This window comes from Camarhynchus parvulus, chromosome 10 (assembly GCF_901933205.1).
Source record: "Camarhynchus parvulus chromosome 10, STF_HiC, whole genome shotgun sequence".
In the NCBI taxonomy this organism is placed as follows: domain Eukaryota; kingdom Metazoa; phylum Chordata; class Aves; order Passeriformes; family Thraupidae; genus Camarhynchus; species Camarhynchus parvulus.
Window position 1 is genome coordinate 19,101,028 of NC_044580.1, and position 24,060 is coordinate 19,125,087.

Below are 24,060 nucleotides of genomic sequence, written 5' to 3' on the forward strand. Positions count from 1 at the left end.
AGTTTCTTAATTTATAATACCTTGACAATGTTGCAGGGAGGAAATCTGAGCAGATGGATGCAGTGGTGGTGCAGGGGATGCAGAAGTGGCACAGGAGATGTCCCTGTGTGTTCCAGCTCTCAGCTTCACTGAGAAATGTTTGTTTTTTAACACCCCTAAAGAACTTGTTGCTGATGCATTTTGGGGTCCTTCAGTGCTCATTTATTCACCCTGTATTTGTGTCTGGCTCTTTTCCCCATTTTTTCTGCTGCCTTGGGGGCCCCTGCTGAGCCTGGGGTGGTCAGTGGGAATGGAAGTGCTTTGTTTGGAGTCATCTTCGAGGCAGGGATTGTTTTTCTTAAATAACATCTGCAGAAAGATGCTCTGTGCACAGGACCCTCATTATCTGCTTGTTCTGTCTGGAGTGTTTCGCTGTTCTTCAGTGAAAAATCAGAAATGGCTTTGCTTCTGTTGGGCATTGATGGGTTTATTTCTGTCCCAACAGCACAGCTCCTCCTCAGGACCTCAGATTGCTGCTTGGGGCAGGAGTGTGGAGCTCCCAAAAGAGGAGAAGGTGGTAAAGGATGAGTTTTGGTAGCCCCACAACAGAAAATGAAGGGTCTTTGTTGAACTCTGTAGCAGCATTTTCAGGGCCTACCATGAGTGTGACCCAAGTGGCTTTGCTGAGATGGGAACGATCAGGGAATTCCAAAATGCTTTGGGTGAAAGGGACCTTCAAGAACATCTGGGCAGGGACACCTCCCACTGTCCCAGGCTGCTCCAAGCCCCCATGTCCAACCTCACCTTGGGCACTCCAGGGATCCAGGGGCAGCCACAGCTGCTCTGGGCACCTGTGCCAGGGCCTGCCCACCCTCACAGGGAGCAATTCCTTCCCAATATCCATCTAAATCCCCACTTTCCCACTCTGAAGCCATTCCCTGTGTCCTGTCCCTCCATCCCTTGTCCCCAGTCCCTCTCCAGCTCTCCTGGAGTCCCTTCAGGCCCTGCAAGGGGCTCTGAGCTCTCCAGATCCTTCCCTTCTCCAGGGGAACATTCCCAACTCTCCCAGCCTGGCTCCAGCCCTGGAGCAGCTCTGGGGCCTCCCCTCGACAAGAGTTTTGAATTCTCAATATTGTGAAATTTCATTTAGCAGTAGCCCCAAAGAAATTGTTTCATCTGTCTCACCCAGGGGCTCTGGGCCCCGCTCTGGGTTTGTGATGTCTCCCCCTGGCAGGAATTTGCTGGTTTTGCTGAGGCTCCCAGGCCAAAGGCTGAACTCTCCTGGGGCTGGAGAGTGGGAGAACCTGCCTAATACAAAGAATTTCTCTTGGAATGTTTATTAGTTATGGCCAGTAGAATATTTTTAGACAAAATCCATAAAAATACTGATTTTGGGACTGCACTGTAATGCCTGAATTAACTTATAAAGCATCAGGGGCAGCAAATGGAGTTGATACCCTGGAAAAAGTGGATCTGGAGGGAAGATGGGGTTTCTCTGTGGGTGCTGTGGGCTCTCCCCACATCCCACTCAGGTTTGTCACCAACAGGGACACCAAGCTCAGCTCTGTAACCCAGATTTTACCCTGAGCCAGTTAAGGGAGGACTTTGGGAGTTGAGAGCTGCCTGCTCATCACAGATAATTATCAGCAAAGGGCAGCGCCTCGGCCTCCCTGCTGAGGCTGAACTGGTTTCATTTCCACTCCTGGGGAACCTGGGCATCCATGGTGGCACTGAGGGAGACACAAGGCTGGAGAAACCCAGAAATCCTGGGGAAAATGAGGGGTGCGGGTTGTGAGGGGCCCATTCTAAATACAGCTCCTTTTGTCTGCAGAATCCCTTTTTTTGCCATTTTCTCAGTTTCTCGTGAGAGTTGAGAATTTTTCTCTCCTGAAGGAAATGTGCCCAAATTTGGGCATCAAAGGGTGGCGCTGAGGGAAATCCCCAGAAAAAAAAACGAGGGGTGATGGTTGTGAGGGGCCCATTCTAAATACAGCTCTTTGTGCCTGCAGAATCCCTTTTTTGCCATTTCCCCAATTCCTACCATCGTGAGAGTTGAGTACTTTTCTCACTTGAAGGAAATGTGCCCTCCATGCAAATCTCTATAACTAGACAAATATTATTTCCTTTCCCAGCTTGCTCTTGGGAGGTTTCCATATCCTCAGGTAAGATTGTTCATTACTGCTGTTTGCCACTGTGACATTCATTCCTATGTATGAAGGTGCAGAGAGCAATTGTGAACATTTGAGCCACATACAAATAAATCTGTCCTGTTAAATTGAAAAGTGGGAGCTGGAAGGAGTCATTTAGAAGTCTCTATTGATTTTTTTTTTCCTTTTGCCCCCCTCTTTTTCTCTTCTCCAAACTCTGTTTCCTTTCCCTGGAGACAATGAAAATTATGATGATGTTAATCTTGTTAATTTTGTTGGGAGATTAAAAAATAATCCAGTCTTTACAACATTTTTTTTTTAAGCAGGAAGGTGTATCTGCTCCTTTCTTCATAATTTAATTTTTAATTCCAATTTTGAATAATGGTATGATGGTCTAAAATCTCCTCAAAAAGAGAATGTGAATGGAATACTTAAGGGAGCTTCAAATTCTTCCTTTGAAGAGGACCTAATATTCGTATTTGATGTAAATACTGGTATTTTCTAAGTTTTCACCTGAAGCTGCTGGTACAACTCTTTCCATCTCTGGTGGCAGTGGTTGGGTGGATGCTGAGCTCTGCACCACCACGGAATATTTCACTTTTTACACTTAAAAACCCCATCAAGCTCTGAACAAAACAAATCCAGAACTGGCTTTGGCGATTGCTTGAAATTCTCATCTCGAGATGGATGTTAGAATTCACAGGAACAAACTGTTCAGCAGTTCCTCCAATTATTCTTTCCGGGGAGAGGGGGGGTGAAAAAAGTGAAGTGTCCAGGGACAAAAATGAATTATTTGAATGTGGTTTTTTATGTTTTCATATGTTTTATGAAGACTGTTCTCTGCATCTTGGTCTCTACAGCTCGCAGTGCCTGGAGGCATGTCTGATTTAAAGGTGGTGTTGGTCTGTGCTCTTTAAGCATCTATTAACTTGCTATTATTATGCAAATAACTGTTGTAATACACATACTAATTTATGCATGGTTAGATTATGCAGATGCCTCACAAACATGGTTATTGAATAATAGGCTGGGACTCATTCCCTCTCCCATTTTTAGAAGCTGTTTTAAGCAAATTCTCCTGACACTTTTACAGACTTGGGAAGGTTTTGCCTGGGTGGAAATATTCTGAATTTTTACTTTTTTTTTTTTTTTTTTGTTTCCTCTGCAAAATGTTTCACTGGCACCGTTAAGAGAATAGACTTGGAATATTTCATTTGGATTTTAAATGTGTTTTTGGAGGGCAGGATTGGAAAAGAAACTTGTGTTGAAGAGGCCTCCATGCATGGGGAGCTCTCTGAGGGTCTCCATGGTCATGTTTAGGTGTTTTATAACCCAAAATCCAAAGTGGTGAGGGGACAATTCAAAATAAACCTGATGGACATGTCAGAGCACGGGGAAGGAGGTTGGAGTGGGCACATTCCATGTGGTTCCAGGCAAAAATGTCTCCCTGAACTGGGAGCAAACCATGATTGCCAAGTTTAAAGATGCTTTTTGCTGTTCTAATTAAAAAGCAGATCGGGTTTGTGAAAGAATATTTGGCAAGGCAGTAGTCCATGAAATTGTATATATTTTTTAATGCAAAACAGTCGAGGAGGTGAAACTTTTAAAATGTGGCTATTAAGCTTTTCAAGCAACTGCTTTTCAGAAGGGATTTTATGTGAATTTATGTATTTTAGGCATGTGCTGGGCAGGAGAACCCTTAGAAACCTTCTTTGGTTAGGGGGATAATTAATAGGGGGTTTTTAATCTCATTATTTTCCTAGTAAGGGCCTGATTCTGCTCATTCCTTGAGTAATTCCTGCTCGCTTCAGTGGGGTTATTCCGGGAATGAAGTTAATCAGTGTCTGGTTCCGATTTTGTCCCTAAAAACCTCCAAGTTGCTTCCCTGTGAAAATGGAGAGTGTGGCCACGTGGGTGAGAACACCTGAAATTTCCTACAAATGGATGTTTGTCTCCAGCTGCAGCTGCAAAAAATGTCTTTTTTTTTTCCTTTTTTCTTTATTTTTAAGACACAGACAAATGGTGTGTGTAAATTCAGTTTAAATGAAGAAGATTTATAGGGGGAAATCACTGCAGTGTGGAAATTCAGGACATCCTGCAATCTGTCAGTAAAACTAAAGGATGATTATTTCATTTTCTGGCCTTCACTAGAATATTTTAATGGCAGGTCTTCTCACATCTTTATTTTATAAGTGTTTATTTTGCTGATTTATTAATAATTATTTAATCTTTACAAGTCCTATCTTGAAAGCACTTTGAGCAACTGTTGTGTCAGTAAAGTTCCTTACAGGCGTGTTTAGAGTTAATATATAATTATTAACTCTAATTATATTTTTTTTTGTCTCAATATACAGAATATAATCCCCATAATCTCAATATTGTCTCAATATACAGAATGTAATCTTCATAATCAGCCTGTAACAGCAAAAGGGAGCAATCTGAGCAGGGAAATAACAAGTAGTGATGCTCAGAACTGACTTTTCTGCTCTGAAAACTTTGCACAGGGAACTCTTTAGCCTTAAAGTGGAGCAAATATCTGAATTTTTGGTGCGTTTCATTGTTTTGGTGTTGGTTTTCCTGTCAGGTCACGGAATGTGCTTTTGTAAAATGTAAAAGTCCCTTTGGAAGCGGGAAGGAACGATGCTTGTAGGATTTTCCTTGGGTACAAAATGAAGTTTTTAAGAGCAAATTCACCTGGATTTATTTGCACCACACTATTCATTAATAAGAATGGGGCATGTGCTCACAAATACCCTTGAATCAAGTTATTTTCTACATAAACATTAAAAAAAAAGAAAGAAACCCCTTTTCCAAGGGTGCTGGTCCATAACCCATCCAGCTTTTTGGAGATGGCACACAAGGAAAATAAGTTTTCAATTTTCCTTTAAAAGTTTCACCTTAATTTACATTATTTTGAAACTGGAAGGGAAACACAGATACCCCAAAAGGCCACAGCACCTTGAATATTTAATTAAATTTAAGGTTGGAACCCCAAAGATCTGAACAAACCTCACAGAGAATCACAGAGATTGAAATTCCACGAATAAAACCACGGTGGGGGCAATGACTTGTTTAATGATAATGCAATTTAGGAGAAATGAAAGGAATTGCCCACTAAATATTCTCGGCTTGTAGTCAAACTTTCTAGAGAGCAGGGTGTGAAAAGGAGGGCTCATCCATCGGGGGAATATTCCAAAGGAGCAGGCAGCACTCAGCTCTGCCGAGGATTCAGCAGCTGCAGGACCACCACCACTGCATTTAAGAGACTTTTACATTCAGAAAAATACAATCCCAGCCTTCTCTTAATATATTAGACAAAAACGACCTGATATTTTTTATTTTTTAAAGGAAGAAAAGCACCAAAAATATTCCCATCCCTCATTCCACCCCCTCCCATCCCGTGCTCCCCCTTCCCATCCTGCTGCTCCCACTGCTCCCCCCCAAATCTGAGCAAATACTGCCCCTGGTATTGTAAAGCTTTGAATGTTTTCACACCCCATTAATTTATTACTTCTCTTGCCTCATCTTTAAAAATTTTTTTCCCCTCTTTTTTTTTTTTTTTTCCTCCTTTCCTTTTTTTTTTCCCTTTTTTTTTTTTTGTTAAATTCCGACTCCCCGCTGCTACAGCGATTTTCATCTTGTTGTTAATTTTCCCTGCTCCATATGGAGCTCCAGACATTTCACCTGGAGGCTGTACTAGATTTTGCTGTAGCGATCGCACTTCCGGAGGCCAAAACTGTCATTTAAGGTTCCCGGTGCATCTGTCTACGCCAGGCTTTTTTTTTTTTTTTTTTTTTTTTTTTTTTTTTTTTTTTTTTTTTTTTTTTTTTTTTTTTTTTCCTGGCATCGGGAGAGTGTGAATAACAAATTGGATGCACCTGAGATTCGGATGATTAGTGTGTTTTGTGGAGCTGGGGCGACTTGTAAGCAGATCGCTGTAGGGATGGGGAGGGCTAAAGAGCCACCCCGGGTGAATCCCCCTTTTCCACGCAGGGGGAAAAAAAAAATAATAATAATAAAAAAAAATCGGGAGCATCCCGGCACCAAATATTTCATCCTGCCTTGTCATTGATTAGAAAAGAGCCTTTAATTTCATTTCACCCCATGTTGTGATTAATTTGCATTCTTTGTCAGAAGTTAATGGAGTTTTTTATGGTTTGCTCTGAAATCCTTGAAGACGTCGGAGTTGATCTGATGTTTATACAACCGCCAGCGGAATTTTTGCTGTTTGATTGATGGAGAGCTTGATGTTATTCCAAACGGCTTTTTAAGCTGTTTTTAAGAATTATTTGAATAAAATGCGAGCAAGATATTGTTATAACGGCGGAGATTATCTGTTAAAAATCTGTTTCAAATAAAGAACATGATAAGTAGGAAAAAGGAGATCAAAAAGACAGGAGGAGTGATGGACGTGGGAGATGATATTTGTTAAAATAGATCAGCCAGGGATTCAAATAACTTATTTCAAAATGCAGTGGGAGCAAGAGACCTTAATTTAAGGCTCTTTTTTGTATACAGAGTTTATTTTTGCAGCAGGAGAAATAACAGGAATAAATTAGGGATTAATTTAGTCATAGTTGGATTTTCCCCTTGATTTTTATTTTTCCCCTCTCAGCTTTTTCCCCTTCCTTTTCCCAGCACTGTGAGCACAAACTGGGAGAGACAAGGCTGTCAGAGCTGGTAGTCCAACAAAATGATGACATATCCCTGGTCTCAAGGAGGAGGCATCCTTAAATCCCACAGCAAAGGAAGCAGAAGTGGATAAAGGGGAATTTTACAGCCCAGGAAAGCGCTCGCTGTGGACCTGCTGTGGCTTTGCTTCCTGAGAAAACATAACGGAGGAAAAAAAAATAAACCAGTGGAAGCAAACAGCTTTTTGCTCCTCCTGGTAGGGAAAGGTTTGTGCTTTTCCCAGATCCCGGGGTTTGAAAAGCCTGGAAGGGACAATGCAGAACGTTCGGGATGCTCAGCTGGGTCCTGCTGCTCCGGGGCTGGGGACAATGAGCCTCCCCCGGCCCTGGGACACGGCTCCTTCCTCCTGCAGGACACCTTGCCCTTTTTTAAATTATTATCATCCTTATTATCACTGTTATTCTTTTATTTCTGCTCCCAGAGCTGAGGGGTTTCACAGGATTTCATTTTTCTCCCTTTGGTTTCTCTCCTCTCTCAGCCAGTTCTGCCCTCGCCGCGGTCTCTGCCAGTGAGATTTAATTCCAGCTCCGGAAGCTCCCGTGCAGCTTTGCCGTGGAAAACGTGGATTTATTTGCTGTATCTTAGTTTGCTAAATAATTGCCTGCCTTGAAATGAAGTTGCTGCTTTCTGATCCCTGCATTAGCACGGTCTAAGGTTCTTTTTGTTCTCTGCAATCCATACTATTGACCAAATTCGGCCTGGCTTCATTTAAATGGAAGCAGCTTGTCAAGGGAAAAAATATTTAGTTAAAGTTGGGATGCGAAATCACCATTTTAGTGTTGTTTTTTCCATTGGCAGAGGCATCCTTTAAGCATTCATTTCTTTGGGGAGGATAAATTGAGGGTTGTTTACAGCATGTTTCCTGGTAAGAAAGAAATGTTTTGTCTTCCAGATCTATCATTACATCGAACCATTTAAAAGACATTAAACACTGTTCAAATGCTAATGCCAAAATAGTGAATGAAATTGTTGGGTAATATCTTAAATATGATAGATTTCTGCAAATCTTTTTGCTTTTATAATATATTCCAGAAATCACTGGCAATATTTGAAGTCATCTGCTATTGTTTTAAACTCCTCCTAATTTCTTATTGTAGGTTTCACATAGATCATTCCTGATTATTTACTTCATATACTTTTTGCTTTATTATTTTTTTCCTCCATAGCCAGAAATTAGTTTGAACTTGAATTTGATTTGCCTGTTAGAAACTTGCTGTGAAATTTGAATTTAGTTTATTTTTCCAGAGGTGCTTTCATGTCTGGAAAATTGAGAGATTTTAGAAAATTTTTTAAAAGATCTTTTAGGAACCTGAAATATAAGGAGAAAAATTTTATTTATTTGTCTTAATATTCCTGATATTTTTAAATGTAAATTTAATGTTCAAATAATATAGTCAAGTGCGGAAATGAAGGTAACCAGTAAAATTTTATAATAAGTCTTAATATAATGATTTTATAGGAAGTTTTATTATGATCCTAGTATTAACAGGGGCTTATTGGCTTGGGATTTTGAAAGGCTGATGTGTATTTTTTAATTATAATCCTAAGAATTCCAGGCAGTCTGAGGGAGCAGATTTGTTCCAGGATTTCTTCTGTCTTGTGTGGAACAAGGTGGGCTTTAAAGTCCCTTCCCACCCAAACCATTCCAGCTTTCCATGAAGTGCTGAAATTCCTGCAGAGGTATTTTTGCAGGTCTAGAAGGATCTCCTGCATGAGCTGGTGGAATGGGAGATGTCCCTGAGGGGCTTGGAAGGAAACTCCTCTCCCAAATCCTGTTCCTGCTGTGGTGCCCATGAAGGAGTTGCCTGAATGGGACCTTAAACCTGGGGTTGGAGCTTCCCTGAGGCAGAAAGGCTGCAGAGGGATTTGTGTGCTTGGGGTGGCTCAGGTGGCCCTTGGAGAGCCATCAGGAAATATTGGATTTACTGGAATTTTATCATCATTGAAGACTGGTTTGTGTTGGAAGGGACCTTCAGACGGTCTCATTCCATCTCCTGCCATGGGCAGGGACATCTTCGCTGTCCCAGGGTGCTCCAGCCTGGCCTAGGACACTTCAGGGATCCAGGGGCAGCCCCAGCAGCACTCAGCACAGGCTCCGGTGGCCTGGATGAGGAGCAGTTTCCTCCCAGGAGATGACCAGGGACAATCCCAGTGCTCCTTTGCCCGTTCCCTGGGCAGGGCTGCAGCTGTGAGGGCTCAGAGTGGAGCTGTGCTTCTCAGGAATTCCTGCTCCTCAGGGCTGGGGAGGCGCTCCTGGAGAAGGACACAGCAGTCCCAGGGTTTGGGCTGTGCCAGAGGCTCAGGAATGTGTTCCCACAGGAGTGGGGTCTTCTCCTCCTCTGCCGGGTGGTGGTTGCTCAGCACAGTGAGAAACCTGCAGCTCCAGATGAGGAGTGAATGATTTTGAGGTCTGGGCAGGTGTTTCCTCATCTCCAGAGCATCCGTTTTTCTGCCAATCCCGTGGAAATTTGGGGTTCATTCCTGAGAGTGCAACACAGCCCTCCATGGGCAGTCCAGTGACACGGGAGAGGATGATGGTGCCTCAGCCTGGGTAGGAAACTCCCCTGATGAACCCAAATTTTTATTGCTCTGGGTTACTCCCCTTCAGCTGTCCCTGGAATTGTGACATCTGCAGTGATCGCAGTTGATTTTGCAGCTCCAATTTTTTTAGGTGGCTTAAAAGGTGAGAGACTTCAGCAATCACCATTTTTACCTGTTCATTTCCAAGCCAGAAGGGACTTGCAGGGGTGTCCTCAGGAGCAGGGACAATCCTGATGGAGATTCATCTGCTGCTCTTCAACGCTGCTGCTGCTGCTGGAGGCTCTCAGCTCCTCAGATGGTTCCTCTGCTTTGTTCCTGGAAGGGTTTTCCATGCTGCAGGATTTGAGGGCAGTTGTGAGTGGAATGAGCACAGAGCAGGATGGGGTGGTGGTTATGGCGTCCTTGCTCTGTTTCCAGGTTCTTTTGGTCTCCCTGGGTTTCTGTCTGGTGGGATTCTCCTCTGAACGTTCCCACAGCTCCCTGGGGATGCCCAGATTGAGGCACAGGGAAGGAGGAGGGATCACCTGGCGTGGTTCAGCCTGTCCTTCCTGGACATCCCACCACAGTGCTTGTGGTTTTTTTGGGCGTTTGGACTTTTTGTTGGATCCCTCTGAGGATTCCATTATTTTCCTCCCGCTCAGTTGTGCTCATTTTCCCTCTCCCATGGTGTCCAATAAGTTCTCCTGATGTTCCTCTCTGTTGTCACTTGGGTGGCACAAGGCAAGATCTGGGTGGAACAGAACCCATGTCTTTGTCTGGTGTCTGTTGGACCATTCTTTCTTCTCCTCACCCACTTTTTGTGGTGCTGGGAGCAAGGCCTGCAGACACGTTTGGGGTGATGGTTGGACTCTGTCATCTTGGAGACCTTTTCCAACCTAAATCACTCCAAAATTTTCAACAAAAATTTGCTAAATTTTTTTTTCCCTTGTCCTTACTCCTGCTGACCAAGGGCTTTGTTGTCAGGGTGTTCTGGTTTTACTCTGGTGTAGAAATTATTGCTGGGAGGAGTTGTTGTCGCCCCAATCCCTCCAACAGTGTGGAGCTTTCCGTGCCCACTTTGTTGAATTGTGTTTCTAAACTCTGGTAAAGAGATTTCTCTGAGAAGTGGCTGCAGTTCAATGATGGATGAAATAATCTCTTTATATAAATTTGTTTGGAGACCTCGGGGAAAAGCAGCGTAATATAATTGTAAGAATATATTTAATATTAAGGTTGTTATGAATTGTCTTTTTTTATTTTGAAATAATTTTCTTCTTTTTTTTTTTAATGTTTTGTGACAGTGATTGAAGTTTGCCATTTGCAAAATCCCCAGATGGGGATGGGGAAGGGTGTTTAGAATATCAGGAACAAATTAGGGAGGTCATTCTCACTGGTTTGGTGCTTTGACTTCTTGCAGAAGTATCAGCAATTGCAATTTTGCAAGAAATTGTAAAATATGTCTGAAGATCATCCTTTAATTCCACAGGAATTGTGGAATGGTGGTGAAGCCCCCATGGAAACCAGAATATTTAGATATTCCTTTACCTTTTATATCAGGGCAGAGCTAAAGCTTTTGTCAGTAGGACACAATGCTAGTTTTTGCTCATAAAACCCAACCCTCATTTGTGCAGATGAAAAATAACTTCTGTCTGCTTTTAAAATCCATAGGAAAGTAAATGTTGTCATGTGAAGCCTCCCTTAAAAATCATAACTGTATGATTTGTTGGTAGATGGGTTTTTCTATTAAAAAACCCACTAAAAGGAGCTTGAAAAGCAGTATATATGTAAAGAGAAAATTTGTTAACTGCTATGGGAAGATCTAACCCTGGGTCACCTGCAAATCTCTCAAACAAGAGCTCCAGGGCAAGTCCTAATTCCAGGGAGTAAAAGCGAAAATTAAAGCTGTAGCTGGTGACTCCTCCAAGTTACCCGGGGTGGATTCATTTGAGTTTCCTTGATTGTGCTGGTGCCTGCAATGTGAGAGGGATGGGAGAGGTCTTCTCAGCCACCTCCCGGCCCAGGGATCTCCATGGAGACAGAAAAATAACCTGATGGTCTGTCAGAAGTTGCCTTTCATAACCAGAGGCATTCATTAAATAGGAGATGAAGCAGGAGACCAACTCTGGCATTTTTAACCAACCTTGGGGGGAAAAAAGGAGTGCTTTTTGGAGACTGTGCTTTCTGGAGTGGATTATCCAGGTTCCACTGGTGTTCCGTGGCCTGAGAAATACTCTGATAATGGGACAGATTTATTGATCATTTCCCCGTTTCTCCAGATCATGAACTGTCACATGCAGTAGGTAAATCCACAGAAAATACAAGGCAGGTTCAAAAATACCAGATAGTGGAGCTGTTTCTGCAAGTTCAGACTGTTTCAGTGGCTTTTGGACAGGTTGGAGAAGCTTCTGGGCAGGAGGGGTTGGTGATGAGCAGGGCAAGGCTCAGAGATGGCTGAGGGAGACTCTTGGTGCCGAGAGGCTAAAAGGGGGAATGATCATGGAATCTTGGAATGCTTTAGTTGGGAAAGGATCTTAAAGTTCAGCTGGTTCCACCCCTGCCATGGCAGGGACACCCTCCGCCTTCCCTGGGTGCTCCAGCCCCATCCAACCTCACCTTGAACATTCCAGGGATCCAGGGGCAGCCACAGCTGCTCTGGGAATTCCAGCCCAGCCAGGAATTCCCAATTCCCAATCTCCTGTCTGTCCCTGCCCTCTGGCAATGGGAGCTATTCCCTGTGTCCTGTCCCTCCATCCCTGTCCCCAGTCCCTCTCCAGCTCTCCTGGAGCCCCTTTAGGCCCTGGAAGGGCTCTGAGGATTCCCTGGATCCTTCCCTTCTCCAGGGGAACATTCCCAGCTCTCCCAGCCTGGCTCCAGAGGAGCTCCACCCTTGGAGCATCTCTGTGTCCTCCTCTGGAATTGCTCCAGCAGCTCCATGACCTTCTGGAGCTGGGTGGCCCCAGAGCTGGACACTGGATGTTCTAACAAGGACATCACATCATTCCTTGATGCTCTCAAAACATGTCCTGCTTTTTTTGTTTTTGCTTTCCTTTCACTCTGGGTTTTCTTGTGTCACTGCTACCATTTCACTATTTAAAATCCTTCATGGAGAACATGAAAACACAACAATCTCCTCAATCCCCGGGTTTTTTGGGCATCATGTGGGGTAAGAACACCCCGAATTTTCCAGCTTTTGAGCTGCAGCTGCTGCACTGGGATCCCTCAAGGTGAACCTGCCTCCAGAACCGTTCATCTCCCATTAATGCACAAAATCCTGGCACTTAGGGGAGGAGACAAAAATGGGACATTTTCTGAGGAGCCCTTTTAAAGCAGCTGTTAGTGCTCAGGAAAGCTGCTGCTCCCCTTTTCCCTGAACTGTGGGCAAGAGGAGAAGCCCCAGCCGTAAAGTTGTCGGCGCTCGGCTTTGGTTTATGGTGGCTGAAGCTGCCCCGTAATGGGAGCTGGGAAAAAGGTAAACAACGTGGGTTTAGCAGTGAAAAATCTGCCTAATATAAACACAGCAAAGTTCAGCCCCGCTCCCGAGTTGAAAAATACGGCTGCGGCTTTGTGGAGGGAAGGGAGGAGCAGAGCGTGGCCTCACCAGCCATTTATCCAAGGCAGGGAGAAGGGGTAATCCATCTAGCTGGGGAGTCTCGGTGGCATTGCAGAGAGGAGAGCACAGGAGCTTTATTTAATTGAGAAAATGAATCAATTACAATGATGTTGCATCATCAGATGCGAGGGAAGCGGCGGCGATGTCGTTACACCGGGTAACAGTGTTAAAAAGTAATTGAGTGTCTTAAGCGTTTTGAATCAATTCCAGGTAGTGGCACAGCCACCTCAATGCAAAATTTATGAAGATGATCTCCAAATAATTTGTTGCCATCAGAATTGTGTAATAAAGGCTGGTAACGACGTGTGTGGGAGCGGGGCCGCGGCTGGGCCAGGCTCCGGCGGAGCCGCCGGTGTCATGGGGAGAATTCCCTAACACTTGGATTTGTGTTGCTTGATTTTTCATTAGGAGGGCTGAGTGCTTTTATTAGAAATGATATTTTAAATCTTGCTCTGAAATTGGATGTAATCATCGCCGTGTTGGGGCCGCTCCGTGTGACCCCACCTCGATTCCTTTCCGTGACAAGAGCTATTTTTCCAGGAAGGAAATGTGACTGATGATCTGTTTGGCTAAAAACTGTTCCTGTGCTCTAATGTAAAGAAGCTCCAAATCATCCCTATTGAATAAGCTCAGTCTATTTTGTCATTTAACATCTGGAAGTGAAGTAGGGGGGGAAAAAAAGGGTTTTTATAGCCACAGAATATTTCGCTTATTAGCAAAACCAGCAGATTTATTCTGTTGAATTGTAATAGATGGAGATTGACGATTAAAAAATATAATGGGCTGCTTATGCCTATTTATTATTGCATTTTCTCCTTGGAAGAAAACCAGAATTATACTCAGGAACTTTATGTTTGTGTGCTGCTGATACAGTAATAAAAGATTTGAGGTGTGTAACAGCAGCTATTTCCTTGGTGCTGGTCTTCACCCTCCTCTCCATCCCATTTACTGCTGGAAAAGTGTTCCTGGGGGATCCTGCCCCTGCCTGGGGATGGGGAAAGAGCTCCCAAAGCTGCTGGGAGCCCAAACAATCATCATCCTGGCGCCAGGCAAGGGAGAGTATGGAATGGAAGGGGCAAGGCAAAGGAAGGGGGTTAGACAAGAACATTTTCACTGAGGATCCTGTTCTGTTTGCATCAGGATTGTGTTGGGTTGCCAACAACTTTGTGAGTGTTGGGAAAAACAGGTGATTAATCACCCCAGCCATTAGAAATGGGGTGCATTGGAAAGTGCTGGGAGAGCAGCGCCCCAAAACTCGGTGTTCTACACAAAGTCCCTGCTCTGTGCTTTGTGTTTTATTCTTTGTGTTGGGATCCTGCCTCTGTTTGTTTTTTTCACCCAGGGGAATGTGGGTCAGGAGATTTTGCAGCCCTTGAAGCAGTGGGAGGGTCTGTTACTGCAAACTCTCCCCCAGGTTGCCCAGAAATTCAGAAAGGCTCGGAGATAAATCTTCCTTTTCAGTTTAAAACAACACAAAGTTCGCCAAACTTCCCCATCTCGTAGATGGTGGTGCTCTGCTCAGAGTCCAAGGAAAACTGGATAAAAAACTTGGGGAAAAGTGGAGTGTTAGAGGCTTTCCTGAGCAGCAGTAGATACTTCAACCACATAATTAAAGTTTTCTTCACAAAAAAGGGATTGTGAGCAGAGCCTGGCAGTAATCCAAAATTCTAATTTCTGACTATGATTTAATTTCAATTTTAAATAAATCGGTTTTTAATTTAAAAAGAGTGAGCTTCATAACATTAGCAATGATTGCAACATTAAGCCCAGTGTTCACAATCTAGCAATATAAAACATTATTTATATCTGAATCGTAAACAGCCTTTTGAAATGGATTATGGTTTTTCTTCCTATTCTAATACAACCTGGAGGGTACTAAAAAGTGTTGTGTGAAATTAACATTCTGCTGACTTTCGCCTATAAATGAGAAGCGAGCTATTAACATTTGTGTATTTTCATTATGTAAATTGTGTTAACACATGCCCACAAATTGCCACCAGCGATGCAATAATTTTCTCTCAGTGATCATAATGTGTCCAAGTGAGTCATTTTGATTATGACATGCTAATTACATATTGTCTTTTTTCAGATTCAGAAAAACCAGGGATCTTTAATGGTAAGCTTTATGAGTTCAGAAAAAAATTCACTTTTCTTTTTCCTGATGGCTGCTCCCTCTGCATGCTTGAATGCCTTGTTTTAAACTTAGCAAATTGCATTTTGAAGAAAATGCAAACCTTTAACTGCCTGTATTAGATTAGGTACCATTAGAAATAATAGAACATCCTGAGCATCAATGTTTTGATAAGAGTTTGCTGCGTTGATTAATCTTGCTATATTTTATTGCATTAATGATTTTTTCTTTCCACTCCACTGTAAAGATATTGCATATAGTCTAATACTTTTTTTTTCCCCCTCTCTCCTTGCCATTGCAGCCTCTCCAGTTATTGCAGTGCATTGTTGATGAGGTGAGTCGTCGTCTTATGTGCTTTCACTCCTAAAGTCATTCCTAATGGAGTGGAAAGCTTATATTTTGTTTCCTAATGAAGCACAATGCCCAACATCCTCCCCAGCACAAGTTGCAGCTCGGAGCTCTCACACATGAACTGGCCTGGTCCCACTCTCTGCTGGTTTTCTGCTCTAAATATTGAGTTTATCCAAGATTTGGGTGTCTCACAAGGCAGGGCTCGGAGCTGCCGGGCTCCTGGAGCCTCAGCCCAGGAGTGGGAGCTGTTCCTCTGATGAGCTGGGACAGGGACAACCACATCTTCCATGTGCGCATGTTAAAGGAGGTTTTGATGGGCAAAAAGGGCATTTTAACAAGGAGGGAAAATGAGGGGTAAGCAGGAGAGCACCTGAATGCCATCCAGACATTTTTATTCAACCAGAAGGCCACAATAAAATACTGGGATGCAGGAGATGCAGGTGTGAGCAGGAGACTGGATTTCAGTGGCAAAACATCACTTTCCTGGAGTGAAACACTCCTTGCATCTCCCACATCCCTCCCCAGCCAAGCTGGAGCCCAACTCTGAACAATGAGGAGATAGCTGAGGGCAGACCTCTGTCCTCTAAACACTTGAAAAATATTCCAAAATCCTTGAAAAAGTGGGATTTTTTTTCCTCCCTGAGAAAAGCAGCTCAAAGCCAAGAGACTGAAATCTCTTTAATAGCTGTATCGCCACTTGGATCCTTTATAAAAGGCTGCAAATGGTGTGCTGTCAAAAAACTGGAGTTGGCTTCATTTTTAAAGTTTATGAAGTGGTACTGCTGGTTAGGGAGTTCCATCAGGAGAAAAGGAGACACCACTCTCTAAAGAGTTGCCTCAGCCTCTAGCAGGAGCTCATGTCCAGCTCCTCAGGGTGAGTTCTGGGTGCTGATGTGTCTAAAACCTGTCTGAAGCCATCCAGCTGCTTCCAGCCTGTCCCTGTAACTTCTGTTGAGCCTGAGGTGAGCCAAGTCCTCCTTCCTGTTGTCTCCACCTGCCTGGGCTCACCTCAGTGAGTGCTTCCATCCTTCTGGTAGGAATGACTTGGTGGCTGAGCTGAGCTTCTTCCTGAAGTGCCATTTGGGCCTTGAGGGGTGCAGTTACATTAAAATGAGCAAAGATCTTCTCTGTGTCAAGAGAAGTTTTCCCAGTCTCTTTGCCCTGGCTCTTGGTGGAGATCTGGTTCTTTGGGTGCTTTTTAGGGAATTCTGTTTCCTTAACCTCTTCCACCCATCATTATTCCTCTTACCCCTTTGGTTGAGGTGTGGCTATTGCAGAGCACCAGAGGTGTCACAGCCACCAGCAAAAGGCCCTCTCCATCCTCAGGGAGGTCAGGTAAAGACAATCACGTGCTCTGCTGCTACACAAATCCCTTTTAAATGGGTGCTGCTGCCTGAATCTGAGCTCACTGTCCTAAAGCACAGCCCCGAGGAGCTCAGATTGGGGTAGATTATTGGACTTGATGATCTTAGAGATCTTTTCCAACCTAAAGGATTCTGTGACCTTGTGGCAGCTTTCACATCTCCTCAGGATCAGAACTGCTCCAGGCTTCTCACAAAAACTTCAGCCAGTGCACTTTGTGCAGGCTGCAAACATCCAAGTACCTTCACCAGTATTTTGGCATTTTGGTATTTTTTAGATCATCATTCTCCTGAGGTGGTGCTCAGAGTGGGCTGGTGAAGCTCCAGGTGACAGAGCACAGCTCAGCTGAAAGTTCTTTAAGCTCCACTCGCTTTGGTTTGAACAGACTCGATGTCAGAGTGGGAATATTCAGAATTAGAAATCCTGGTTTTGTAAGACTGGTTATTCTGGGTCAGATTTTCCCCTTGGCTCCAAGGAGGTCTTAAAATTCCCTCAGTCCTTCCCCTGGAGTAAAACTTGAGAGCCTGATCCAGGAGAGCCTAGAGATGTTTTAAAGTGATGAAATGGAGACCTTGATTCTTTCTGGTTTTATTTCTGGCTTATTGTATTGGTAGTAGTGGGATTTGGTAGAACTTGCACCAAAACACAGCCGGAATCCAAGCTAATATTAATTCATAGGATTAATTAATTCAACTGCCCAGAGAAGCTGTGGCTGCCCCATGGAAGTGTCCAAGGCCAGGTTGGATGGAGCTTGGGGCAACCTGGGATAGTGGACACTGTGGAATAAAAATTCCTTGGGAATTTTTAGGTTTTCTGCAGTAGTGAGATTTTTGGAGCTGGTTTTAAACTCTTAGTGAAATACATGAACCACAGTGTGTCACTTTGGCAGTTTGAGAAGCGTATTTGTTGGTTTTCTAGGACTTCAGTTGACTCACAGAAAGGATGAATAAGCCATCTGAGAAGCAGGAGAATTGAATCAAAAGCGCCAGGCACGGTGGCTCCTCTGAAATCACAGCAAACCATGCCTGATGGGTTTTGTTGAGAAATGATCTTATGGGGCTGCTAATGGCATCGGGGCTGGGATTATTTTTTAATGGCAGAATTAGTGAGGAGCATTGTGTGGATGGGATCAATGTGCCTGCCAGAACCTTTATTTTTTACCATGTGGTGCCTTAGAGTGAGCTCTGATCCGGCTCCAAATAAGCCACGCTCGTTTAAGCACCAATCCCAACTGGAGCAGCATCTCCCACCATGACAAGATCCCTGCTCCTGGCCCAGAGATGGGATGGACTGGCTGTTCATGGAGTTCCTCCTGCCTCAGCCAGCAGTGAAGGCAGGCTGCTGTTATTTGGGATGTTGGATATTCCAGCACTGGGCTGAGTTTGTCTCCAGCTCCAGGAAATGTGGCATGGATGATTCCCATTGGGAAGGATGCGCCTCTCTGGCTCTGTGAGCCTTTCCAGAGCACTCCACATGAGGGATGGAGAGGGGCTGGAAGCAGGAGCCTGTCTGGGAAGATGTCCTGGATGTCGCCCTGTTGTTCATGGTGGCACAGCCAAAAAACCTGCCATGGAAGGGGATTGTTCTTCCAAAGCAATAGGTGCAGTTTCAAACAATTCCTAAAAGTTTTTGTTGTCGGAATCTGTTCCAGATACACAAAAAGAGCAGAACTAGGAATTAGAAATGCAAACCCCAGAGCCGCAGGAGCAGCTGAGGGAGCCTGGAGCAAAGGAGGCTCAGGGGGGCCCTTGTGGCTCTGCACAAGTCCCTGACAGGAGGGGACAGCCGGGGGGTCGGGCTGGGAACAGGGACAGGAGCAGAGGGAACAGCCTCAGGCTGGGCCAGGGGAGGTTTTGTTTGGATATCGGGAAAATTTCTTTGTGGAAAAGGTTGTGAAGCATTGGAATGGCTGCCCAGGGCAGTGGTGGAGTCACCATCCCTGGAAATGTTCAAGAAAGTGTGGAGGATGTGACACCTGGGGACAAGGTTCAGAGGTGAGCGTGGAGGTGCTGGGTTGGCAGCTGGACTCAGTGACCTTGAAGGTCTTTTCCAGCTTTGACAATTCCATGATTCTGGTAGCAGCTTGGGTACAAAGATCCCAAAAGCCCAAACCCAGGAGCTTTGTGGTGTTCAGCATTTCAGCTTCCCACCCTTTGGATCCCGTGGCTTTAGAGGTGTCTGCTCTGCATCTGGAGAAGGTTGGACACGCAGAAAGCTGGAAGACATCCTGTAGGGTCCTTTAAATATTCCTTAAGCTCTGCAGGGCTGTTTTGTTTAACCTTTATGTAGTTGGAGTGTCCCTTCTAGGAAAGCAATTCCTGCCAGCCCCTGGCGCACTTTGGGCTCCAGCTCTGTAGTTAAACATCAGCTCTGCTTTCCAACCTTTTCTTCTTCCTCACCTGAGAGAAATTAATTTTGGTTCCAAAGGTGCCGTGGTTTGTCTCGCTGTAATTGTGATTTAAGTGTTCCTTTTGCTTTATTTGTTTTTAATTGTGTTGGATGAGGGAGGAAAAGAACTGGATTTTGGCAGTTTTGAGTGATTGTGTTATTCCAATTCCATCAGAAGCTCGGGGAGGGGAGACTTCCAAGAGCAAATCCTGGTTTGTACAAACAGGAGGCAGCATTGCAAAACCTGCCTGGTTGAACAAGCCAGGCAGAAATTGAGAAGAAAAATTAATTAGTTGTCCTCATGAATCCTTAGCCTGATAGCTTCATGAGTAAGCAGAGAGAAGATTTCTGTGAGTTTCTTGAGCATTTCTGTGAAGTGCCCCCACAGAGATACTTGGTCTCACAAGACTGCAGTTTAATCTAGCTCAAGGACTTTCCAAACTCCACAAATCAAAGACCTCTTTTTTTTTTCCTTTTTTTTTGTCTCTTTTTAAATCCTTACTCCAGAAACATTTAAGAGCTGGTGGGGTGTTAACGCTGAGCTGTGAAGCATTTCAGTGTCAATATGTTTTCAGATTTTCCTGTGGAAAAAAATTAACTTGCACTTAATCCATGTTTTCTGTATAGTTGTTCCTATTATTTTTTTTTTAATGGGGTTAATATACCTCTCTATTTATTGGAATAGCCTTAAAAATTCCCACGATGTTCAGCTTGATCAAATAACATGAGGAGGGTTCCTGAATTCCTTCACCTTAATGAATCCATGCTGCATTTTGCTCTTGCTGTAAATGCAGTAAAAAAACTCCACAAGGCTCAGAATTAAACAAGATTTAATTTCTTTTCTTTGGGAATTTTTCTTTAGATTCTCAGGTATTGATTTAAATGTAGTAGGACACGTGGACATTCCTGGTGTTTTGGAGATTTCCATAGGTTATACACATGTGTGTGTGTTTACCCAAACCTACAATAATTTGTTTTGTGGATAAGCTGGTTTAAGGAATAGTTTTATGGAGACAGAAACTGTGACCTTACCAGTGTCTGAGATTCAGAGACTTCTACAGGAACAAGGTAAAACCACAGGTAGGAATTGCTGAATAATTACCTTTAGACCAACCTGAGCAAGAACCTTCCCAGGAGAACAAGCTCATTTAATGGTTCCTAAAACTCAATCTTGTGGATGTCAATGGTCATGCTTGATTATTTGCAGCGGTGTTTTATGAAAAAGCAATGAAAATGCATCGGGAGGGTGCAGGGGAGGAGAGGGAACAACAAATGGGTTGAGTTTTTTGCCAAGTCCCCTCGGTGTGGCTGTGTGTGTCTGGCTGCCCAAACCTGCCGTGCTCTGCTGCCTGATGAGCGACAGGAGAGGGAGGAATTCTTGGCTTGTTGGAGAGAAAAAGCAATTACACTTCTGGTGGAAGGAAGGATTAACCTGTTTTTGCAGACCCTGCAGAGGCACAGAGCCTGGCTGATGCCTTTTTGGGACTACCTGAAAACAGAGGGCAGACAAAAGTAAGGGAATAAAAATCAGTGGTGTTCATTGAAGGGCCTTCAGGTACATCTAGGATATTTCTACACCCAAAAATGGACCACAGGTTTTCACACTTTTATAAGTTTGGTTCATTTGCATATTGGGGGTTAATTCCCAATTACAGCTTTGGGTAATGAAGTCATTTATCCCAAGTTTGCTCTCCCCAACTCACTTTTGTTCCCATCTCTGGGGGCTGAGGCAGTGAGGTGTCCTTGATTGCCAGGCCTGGAGAGGAATTGTTGTGCCTGACCAAAATGGGACAGCAGCAGCTCACACTGTACATGGAGTTTAGAGTTATACACTAAAGAACTGCAGGATTATAAATACATGAAAAACATAAAAGCTAAAATCCTATTTTTTTAAAATATAAAACCTAAAATTCTTAAAAGTATATATACAAAAGCTAAAAATCTAAGCCATCACGGCAAGAGGAGGAATTGCCATGTCCCACACTCTGGATTATTCCTGCTCTCAGTCACTTTTTTCCTCCCTTTTTCTGGGCTCTGGAAAATATCCCCCAGCAGCTACAACCAAACAACCCCAATATCCACTGGGTTATTTAACCAGGAGCATTCTACGTTTCCAACAGAGGAATTCTGCTGTTCCCAGGAACTGGGGGAGCAGCCGGCTGGAAGAGGAGCTGCTCCTCAGGAGGGTTGAGGTTTTGAGGTAGGAAGAGGAGCTCAGGAGGGTTGAGGTTTTGAGCTAGGCTGTGTTTTGGGGATGAAACATTGGCCTTTGAACCTGGCCTCTGCCCAGCTCCAGCTCTGCGGATAAACGAGTTTCCTGTGCACACACAGCTTCACACCGAGGTGCCCCCACGGATCATTTGTCACTTTGGGCACCTGCTACTGAGAGAAGAGCGAGAGGTGCAGAGATGTAATCATCCTTCACCTTCCTGCCCGGGGTGGGAGCCGAGCAGGAACAATCCAGGAATTCTTTCAAGTCCGGGCCTCGGAGCCACCTCCAGCCACCGCTGGCTGCTGCCAACTTGTTACCTGTCAGAAATCCCCTGCATTAGGGCTGCTCAGGCCTTTTGAAGTAGATTGGCTGGAAAGGCAGAAATAGATTTTTTTTTTGTTGTTGTTTTATACAGAGATATTGTTTTAGGAATGCTGTGGAAGAAAGTTGTAAGTGTAAATCAAAAGTCGGGCTTTGATTTTGTTTTTTATATAGAGAGTGGGGGTTTTTTTTAGGAATGTTGTGGAAGAAAAGTTGGTCTGGAAGGAGTAAATCTAAATTGGGAAATGGGTTTTATTTATGTATGTATAGATACATATAATTTTTTAATAGAAGAAAGTTGTAAGTGTAAATCAAAAGTCAGGCTTTGATTTTTTTTTTTAATATGGAGAGTGGGGTTTTTAGGAATGTTGTGGGAGAAAGTTGGTCTGGAAAGATTAAATCTAAATTGGGAAATGGATTTTATTTATGTATGTATAGATACAATTTTTTTTTTTGTGGAAGAAAGTTGTCCTTGTAGGAGTAAATCTGGGTTTGTACAATATTGTCATTAACTGCTCTTGTGGTAGCTGAAGACATTCACTTAAGAGTTGAGCTTGGTGATCCTTGAGGTTCCCTCCAACTCAGAATTTTCTGGGAGCTACAGTGCATTTATTACCTGTAATTGCACCTGGCAGCATTTCTGGTGGATCTAAAACTTATTTTTCTAAAAAAAAATTAAAAAAATAAATTTTTTGGCCACAAAACGAAATGCAGCTACTACAGAAAAGTAAATACATTTCTTGAAAGCTTTAGTAGGAGAGAAGCCTAAAAATTCTTTAATCCTAGAGATTTTGGGGGCTGAAGTGATAGGGCAGGAAGGCTTTGCAGAGCCCAGGCATTATTTGTGCAATGCTGCTGTTCCAGCACCCAGGAGGAGGCAGGCCAGGAGCCCAGAGGAGATGCTCATTCCCCAGCAGAGAGGAGCTGGGTTTGCTTTGCTGGCTTCTGGTAACTTCCCTCCTGTGGCCCTGGAGCCACAGGACCATGGCAGCTCCTTCTGCACAAGCAGAGCTGAGGGGAAGGATTGAACAGGAGCATTTAACCCTTCCCAGAGCAGCAGGAACGAAACCTGCTTGGTTTTGGGCAGCCCCTGCTGCAGCAGGACTGCTGGTGGCAGTTGTGCATGGTTCAATCCATGGGGCTGGCCCCAAGGGATGAGGAATGTGGGTTTGATCCCAAGTTTTCCATCACCACCCTGATGGCATCACTCCAGCTTTTCTCCTGTTCTCTGGCTCGCTGTGCACAGCTGGTTTGGAGAAATCAGAGGCTGCTCTTGTCTTCTCCTGCAGCAGATCCCAGTGGTGGAAATGTTCCTTGGATGCTTAGGGAAAGCTGTGATTCCTGGTTTTCCACTGAGGGAGGTGGTGGCATTTCTCCTGCAGAGGGATGTGATAAATCTCAGGCATTTAAATATGTTCTGAGAAAATATTTCACTCTCGAGGAGTTGTGTGTTGGGTAAGACTCCTAAAGCTGTGGAAAGCCTGAGGGTTGTTGGAGTTTGTTGCCAGTCAGGAATGACTCCCAAATTTCATTGACATGAGAGTGTTCCCAAAACAAAATAAGCAGCTCCAAGCTGTATCTCTTGAATTTTCTTCTTGAAGTTATCCATGTAAACCTGCAAGCTGGACAGGAAAAGGAAGAAGGTGCCTTATCCATGTTTATTTGTGGATTTTCTGGACATTATTTATTTCCTGAGCCTCAGTAGCATCTGTGCCACTGCTCTGCTTAGGGAGAGCAAACAGAGCAGGAGAAGTTCCAAATAATCCGTTGGAGAAGTAAGTGAGGATAATGCTGGGATCTGTAATCCAAGCTCATATTGCAAAGGTTCCAAAGGATTGCTCTTAGATGGTTTTTTCTTCCTTTGTTCAGACCTGTGAGGGAAAAAAGGAAGATCCAGATCCTGATGCTATTGCTGCCTTCAGAAGAGAGGGATTCGGGAGGGATTGTTCAGTGCTCTCACTCTCAGGTCTTCATTTAGATAATGTGGCTTCCCCTGACTCCAGGGAAGTCAATAAGGTTTATACCAGAGCCCTGGCACTCTATAAATTAAATATTAGGAGCAGTGTTTGAAGTTTAAAGCCCTCCCTCCTCCTCCAGCTCGGATTTTCTGCCGCTGTGCTTTTGTCTTTCTGCCTGAGCACCTTGCTGACAAGTGCTAATAACAAAATGCCAAGAGAGGGTCCAGTCGGAGTTACCACCCATTAAACATTCTGAACTTGTCCTTTTGCTCATAGATTGTGCATAATTAATAATTAAACGGTTGCAGTTGTAATGGGTTGACCTCCTTGAACTGTTCATTATTCACAAGGCAAAGGCATCACTCAAACTTTTTTCCTCTTGCCCTTCC

At 44.0% G+C, this 24,060-nt stretch overlaps 1 protein-coding gene across 2 annotated transcripts in view; it reads left to right on the forward strand.

Annotated features, from left to right (window-relative positions):
- Positions 1-24,060, forward strand: part of MAP2K5 (mitogen-activated protein kinase kinase 5) — a 117,648-nt gene that overhangs the window by 70,699 nt on the left and 22,889 nt on the right. The window contains exons 17-19 of one of the 2 annotated variants that reach the window (XM_030955117.1): positions 2,112-2,141; positions 15,038-15,064; positions 15,381-15,413. In XM_030955117.1, the coding sequence (XP_030810977.1) occupies positions 2,112-2,141; positions 15,038-15,064; positions 15,381-15,413 (90 nt within the window). The remainder of the gene's footprint in view (positions 1-2,111; positions 2,142-15,037; positions 15,065-15,380; positions 15,414-24,060) is intronic. The other variant, XM_030955118.1, reaches the window with a different exon arrangement.